At 42.6% G+C, this 7,451-nt stretch overlaps 1 protein-coding gene across 1 annotated transcript; it reads right to left on the bottom strand.

The window, feature by feature from the left end:
- Positions 1–1,642: 1,642 nt before the first annotated feature.
- Positions 1,643–6,268, bottom strand: kctd12b (potassium channel tetramerisation domain containing 12b). The gene has a single exon (XM_080415416.1). It carries the CDS (start codon positions 5,377–5,379, stop codon positions 4,525–4,527), a length of 855 nt encoding a protein of 284 aa, XP_080271542.1. The 5' UTR covers positions 5,380–6,268; the 3' UTR covers positions 1,643–4,524.
- Positions 6,269–7,451: the final 1,183 nt, after the last annotated feature.

Genomic DNA, 7,451 nt, shown 5'->3' with positions numbered 1-7,451 from the left:
CGTGTTGAATGTCGCATCTCAGAGAACCTCACAGTGGTATGTACGCACAGACAGCAGTACATACACTGGTGTCTAAATTCCCTGCCTCTCTCTTCACGTTTATGCTAAATCCTCTCGTTGGAAGCTCTCTATGTGGTCTGTGTGTTTTACGCATGTCCTATGGTTGGCTCCGGTCTGTCAACTGGAACACTTTAAAAGTTTACTTGAATACATTATTGTTTTCCTATGTTCTTCTGGGCAGACTTTACTTTCCATGTGGACCTGCCATGTGGATTTATTATTATTTTTACCTGTGAAGTTTCTGCCCTATGTTTTATTTTTTCACCTTATGTCTAATCTCATGCATATACCTGCTGCTGTGGACCTACCATTTGTACACTCTGAGAGTGTACAAATGGAACCACATGGACCCTTACAGGTCTGTAAACTCTGGGAGTTAAGGTGGGTCCTTGAAATAAAACATTTGTTTGAGAACCACTGGCCTAACATTTTCACTTGTTTGCTCCATAAGTGACCAAATACTTTTGCACAATTGTTGCCATTTGTCCCAAATGACTGCAAAATGCTGAAATAATTGTTGCTATTTGTTTCAAAAAGCTTTATACAGTACCAAGCTACCCTTGCCTACATGTGTGTATATATAACTATTTCTAACAGCAAATGGTTTTGTAAGATTTTGCGACTTGCAATGTGACATAGCTCTGTTTACATATTTCTTTATTCTTAATTGTAAATACATTTCTTAGTTTGAATCGTTGTAATTTGACACTTGCAAAGGCTAATGTAAGCATAATGTTTCCTAATGCCAATAAAGCTCCTTTGAATTGATTTGAATTGATTTGAATTGATTTGAATTGATTTGAATTGATTTGAATTGATTTGAATTGATTTGACTGGACTGAGATCAAGTACGGTATATTCCTGGCAATAGACCTGCATTACACACACTCAAAGACAACAATTCAAATGATACATTTAACCTATAGAAAGTTCAAAAGATGTGCCTTGCTCAGGGACACATAGTCCGGGCCAGGGGGGTGAACCAGGGATTCTCAGACGGCCTCTCTACCCACTCAGCTATGGCAACGAGCCATAGTATATAGACTTGAGTCATAATTGATTCAAAACAGTGATTGTTGGTCTATTGTTGATAAGAATGATAACAGCCACTCTGTTGCATGCCTGTCTGTGTTTTCAGAGAAAAATAGCCACAGTCCTTATCAGCACAAACAACAACAACCTCTTATCTTTTATATCAGATCCAAACCATGTACTTGAAGCCGTGATACAAATCCTTTCTTGGATATCTTTGGCTCAATCTACTACTAGATTTGTGCTCTCCAGACTAATTAGAGAGATTACTAGCAACAACACACAAACATGAGGGTTTTAATGATCTGCTTCAACATAACCTGTTAACTGCTTAAACCCTGTCAAGTTAGTTGACAGGGGTTCCCCAGGGCTCTATGCTTTTCTACAAGCTTGTATAACAGCTATTTCTGTGGAATGTTATTCAAGTATATAAGAGTGCTCAAGCACTACTGAAGTACTACTTTTTCACCTGGGTTGCCGGGGCTTGGTTTCAGAGGCGGACAATATTATCATGAATGGAGAATACAAAGTAGAATACAAAGAAAATAACTTTTTATTGAACAAGTCACTTCTTTTTATTATTTCAAACAAACATTTTTTCTATTGTCAAAGTTTATCTGCGGCGAGTCGGTTGAACGTATTGACGCAGCTCACCATCCAATTCTAAGAACACAGGGAGACACATTTATCATGGCTGCCTCAGCTATACGACCTGACACTTCAGCTCAAATGAAATCTTGCACTACACAGCCAAGCCTGTCAGCATCTCAACCCAATGTGCACTTGTTTCATAGCAGTCGCGCAGAAACCCTATATGTCCATATTTCAACTTTATGGGATTTTTTTCTCCGTAAAGTAATACCCTACTTGGTCGACTCGTGAGGGTGTCGCACAAAGGAAGGAAAGTAGGTGATCTACAAGCTCACAACGCGTTGCGTGGCTTGTAGATCTGCTATTTTTCAGATTTTTTTTAAACGTGAAAGTGAATGTGATTGTGGGTTTTATAAATATTGAACCAATAAAAAGTATTAACAAGAGCTTGTGACAAAATAATAACTAAATTAGATCCATTGTAACACAGGTTTTTTTTTTCATTTCCTGAAAAGTAACAATTTTGGACATAAATAGTTTTCTGCCCGACAGCGACGATTTGATATAGTCTGTCCCCAACATTACATATAGGCCATAATAGGGCTGCAACTAGCAATTACTTTCTTAGCGATTATTCTATAATTTTTTCCCCCGATTCATTGAATAACCGACAAGTCTGATTAACATTTGGATAGAAATTTGCTGATTCTGATTAGTTCGATTAACTGTTGCAACCCTAGGTCATGTAGACTTTGTGTCATTCTCAAACTGTCTGTATTTTCACGTTCTGGTTTGGTGCTGATGTGAAGTCGTCAGGTGGATTCACTGTGTTTTGAACCTGAGGTACCTGAGGTGCACACCTTGTCCTGAGGCTGTACTTGAAAAATGACCGTACTGTTTCTTTAACAACTATCATTTACATCTTGTCGATTACAAAATGACCCTCGCGACAACCTGGCTACGGCTTAGAGCAAACATGGCGCTTCGGCTACGGCGCAAAGCCTCATGGGTATTCACTTACACTAATTGAGAGCTATCATCAAATATGCAACAGCTTAATCTGCAATAATGAAATGAATATTATGAATAGCGTTATTGTTTACAAAAACTCTGTGGTAGGGGAAAAAAAGAAAAGGTGCGGCAACCACAGCATTTAGAATGGGCTCTGGGGCCAGATATAAACACCAAATAAACAACTGTAAAAACGTTCTCATGAGCAATTAAGCTAAACGAGTATAAAGAGGGAATAACAGTGAAGAGTTGGTTGCCAGCGATAGCACACCTTTAATCCTCTCTGCCCTCTTAGGAGTGTGCGAGTAGTACACAGCAAAAATCCTGTGTACAGACGGAAGCAAATGGACCCGTAAGGGTCCATTTGCTTCCATTTGTACACAGGATTTTCACAGTGTAGAATTCTGAACGCTCCTTTGCACAATCAATAAACACACTTCATCTTCTGCCTCTGGCGACCTTGTTGTTTTTTTTTTCTCCCCCTCCATTCAGTTATCAAGAAATCTTGACATTTGAGCGTTTTCAGCTCTTTTCCAGCTCAGCCGTTGTGTTCACTTTTGTTTGACACACCGCCAACATCTGTATTAACAGGAAATTCCACACGCACCTACAGTACGAGCGGACTTGTCCTACATTTCACCAGAGAGAGAGAGACGTCTGTCGGTGCCACAGTCTTTTCCCTTCACAACAAAGAGTTCACTGTGCTTTTTCGTTCATCCATGTGGCTATATTATCCTTTTTACGAGCAGGGGATGAACAAAAAGCATAATTCAAGACGACAATTATCATTTATACACAGTTAAAACTATGACCCCGTTCCCAGCCACTCTGGTGCTAGACATGTTTTTTAAATAAAAACCTTAAGGAAATGATATTCCCATGTAACATTTCTTTCTTGTGCGGCGCTGTTCACATCCCTCAAGGCTGATAAGACGTCCAATTATTTGGTAATTTAGTTCAGACGAGCCGGAGAGAGTCTGAATTTGCTCGAGGAGAGAACAGTACAATACTATATAATGTACATCATGGCCACTGATTGAAGCCCTTTCTATGAGGCCCTTGTGGCTAGTTGTGTATTAATGTAGAGCAGTGGTTCTCAAAGTGGGCTCCGGAGACCCCCAGGGGTCCTTGAGGGGGTTCCAGGGGGCGGCAAAATTTGTTTATATAGCGTTTTAAAAAAACGGTTTAACCACTTTAACCGTACATCAGCTATTTGAAAATAGACGATCCACAAGCTCACTGAGCTTCTCGATCGGTTGCACAAAGTATTTTCAGATGGGGGTCCACGGCCAAATAAATTTATTTGGGGGGTCCTTGACATGAAAAACTTTTGAGAACCACTGCTATAGACACATTGGGGCTCAATTCCAGAAAAAAATAGATACAGCATTGTGCTTCACCAAGGCGGATTGCAATAATATTATATATACAGTGGGGGGCAGTCGTTGATTAGAAGGAATGGATCTCTGTAGGCATTGGATGAGGGGTTGGTGCAGTCAGAAGGTCTGGTGGTTGAGGGTTGGAGCTGGCTGAGGAACAGGGACTACAGTGGATGGATTTGGGAGCAGCATGGATCAGCTAGCGGGGAGGAGGGGGGTGCAGCTCCCAAACTGCAGAGGATAGATTAGAAGAAGATCCGGACTCTCCTCTGGTGAAAGAAGATCCGGACTCTGGAGGAAGAGATGCGGGGATGGATCATCTCTACGGTACATCTACTGGTGCTGGGATCAAGGATGGCTGGAGGATCATGGAGTGGAGGTTGGAGATTCGGGGGACAGGTGGGGGGCACATGGAGGAAAGGGGGGGCCAGGAGAGCAAAGGTGATGGGTCTCACTCACGGTAGAACACATATTCGGTGTAGCTGGTCCAGATCTTGTCGTCCGTCTGCTCGTGGGCAAAGGCGCAGGTTCCCGTAGAATTACACGCCACCATGTGAAAGCCTGAGTCCGCCAGCTTGTCGAACGCCTGCTCCAGGAAGGTGAACTTGAGATAGTAGCGGGACGTGTAGCGCTCTGGCGGCCGGTCGGGGTCTCGGCTCTCGTTCAGTGTCTCCCCGAATACCTCTTTGGCCAGGGCGGTCTTTCCGCACACCATGATGCGCGCCACGCGCCGGAATTTGGCATCGGTCTGGCTGTCACGACCCAGGGTGTATGAGCCACGGTAGCCGATTGTGATGAACCCGGCGCGCTTGCCATCCGCGCTGCCAGGCACCAGGCTGGCACAGGCGGCGGCAGCCGCACCGAGGGACCCGAGGGCGCGACTGTTGTCAACCGAGGGTGAGGAGTCCTCCGTGTCGCTCTGGCAGCCCTCGTCACCCAGAGAGTTCTGTTTGCTGATTTTGGGCACCAGCTGCTTGACCAGCTCTGGGAGGTTGAAGAACTCAGCCTCTCGTTGCAGACGTCCTCGCTCGGGGAAGTGGTCTGGCAGGACCAGCTGCTGGTCACGCATGTAGTCCAGGATGTACCGGAACAGGAAGCCGTCTCGGTCCACAAAGAAGCGTCCCTTCGTGTCCCGGGCCAGTCCTTTGCTGGACTTTCGGGTGAACATCTCCCCCAGCAGGGAGTCTGGCACGCTTGTCAGGGTGGAATAGCGAGTGATGTACACCTGCCCGCCGACATTAAGCTCTATAATCTCTGGGAAGGCTGCCTCCTCCTGCGCGGCTATGCTACTGTCTGGTAAAGCCATGGTGGCTGAGTCTTTGCCACGGCAGAGGGAACTGAAAACCTTCTTTGTCACCTTGGTAAAAGGTTCGAGTTGAAATTGCACTACAGTGCAGTGATTAATATGGAGCCGAAAAACGTTTTACACGTTGTCAGTGAGGTGTGTTTTAACAGGATAAAGCTCGAAGGCTCCAGATGCACTGAGAAGAACACACTGTCACTAGTAAATGAAGCATCTAAAATGCGGCGCTCTATTTTTTTTTTTTGTGCAAAGGCAGCTTTCCATGCTCCACACCAAGCATGTATAATAATAAGCCAGTATTAAGCTGCTACAAAGCCATCTATTCTAACTACATGAGTTCACAATGATTAAAACATAGTGGAGAAGTTCAGATTACAGAGCATGGAAACGTGTTCCATGTGGCCTATTTAGCAGCGATATCCTGAAAATGAAATCCGACTTGTTAGGTGCCACCGAATACCAAAACGGTCCGCGAAAAAAAAATGGGGGGCGAGCGTGTTTTGGGGCGAGCCTTCCGGTTACCGTACTACCTGCACACACACGGTCATTAACGGTCCATAATAATAACAACGGCTTCTTTCACTCATTTTTTGTGTTGCTCGGTCGTCGCGATCTCGGCGCAGAAAGCTGGGTCGGGTGGCCCGAGTTCAATCAAGCAGCAATCCATAGTTGTAGCTCTCTGTGGGGGTCCCGTGTTCCAGGAGCCAGTTGCAGAGGAGGCATGTTAAGATGTAGTGAGTGCCGATGAACATGAATAAGAAGACGTGGAGCCTCTCCATCAATGTATAAATGTAGCCGATCGACCAGCAGAGAGCTTGTTGTTGTTGTTGTAGATCTACATGCAACCCAACCGTTCTGTTGTGTTGTGTTGTGCTGCCTGTCAGACTGTCAGTGGAGCTGCACCGTTTATATGGAGCTCACTGTAATATTCATCTGCTTTAAAGCCATAAACCACACCTACCCGCTGATGACGCGTCCTGCCTGAGCCCTGAGCTATTATTACAGAGACCGTCCGATGTTATTCAGCACTGGGACTGTACTGTAGTGGGGTTTCATCATTCACATGTTAATTTAAGTAAAAGTATCAATACTGCAATATGGAAATACTCTGTTACAAGTAAAAGTCCGGAATTCTAAATCTACTTGAGTAATTGGTAAATTGGTATCAAAATGTACTTAAAAGTACCAAAAGTAGAAAGTACTCATTATGCAGAATGTCCAAGTTTTCAAATGTAGGCTATACTGTATGAAAATATTTTTGAAAATATTATATATATATACGGCTGAAGGGGTTAATGTATGTTTTGTAATAATAATCTGTAATAAAAATAATAATTTGTAATATGTATGTTTTGTAATAATAATCTAAATCTACAAAGTAACTAGTAACTCAAGTTTTCAAAGAATTGCAGTCTAGTAAAAGTAGGCTACAATATTTTTTTTTGCCTCTGAGATGTAGTGGAGTAGAAGTAAAAGTACTGAAAATGGGAAATACTCAAGCAAAGTAAAAATACCTTTTACCAGACCTTTAAGGGGAACCAATAGACTACGTTATTTAACCGTACGCCTACAATTACTTTATTTGATTCATTTATTGGGGACCTGAACTCGGATATTTCTAATGACATTAACAAGAGAACATCAACAGTAGGTTCATTGCACAAATCATTAAGTATTAATGTTGCAAAATTGTGTGTAGAATGTGCGTTTATTTAAAAATATATTTATTTATAATAATCAGAGTGGCCTATTGTTGTATTATGGGATAACAGCGCCATCTAGTGATTAATAACCAAGCACCTTGGATTCTTCAAGCCTGTGTGTGGACCCAGTGTTGGAAAACATAGGCCTACTCTTTTTTTACTAAGCAATACCGCAATATAAAAATACTCTGTTACAAGTTGGGTTGTATTCTAAATTTTACTTGAGTAAAAGTACAAACTATTGGCATCAAAATAGGCAGCACCAAAGTAAAAGTAGCCTACTAAAATGTTTCCAAATGTGTCAAAATGTTGTTTTTCTAATAGCTGATCTAGCTGAGTTTGTAGATCTGTAATTTCTTGAATAGCTGAAGT

Source organism: Gymnoscopelus braueri, assembly GCF_963280865.1.
Source record: "Gymnoscopelus braueri genome assembly, chromosome: 20".
Classification (NCBI taxonomy): Eukaryota; Metazoa; Chordata; class Actinopteri; order Myctophiformes; family Myctophidae; genus Gymnoscopelus; species Gymnoscopelus braueri.
This window is presented reverse-complemented; position numbering and strand designations above follow the sequence as displayed.

What these genes read in the sequence shown, in the direction of transcription:
- kctd12b (XM_080415416.1), bottom strand. Translation starts at nt 5,379, where the DNA reads ATGGCTTTACCAGACAGTAGCATAGCCGCGCAGGAGGAGGCAGCCTTC.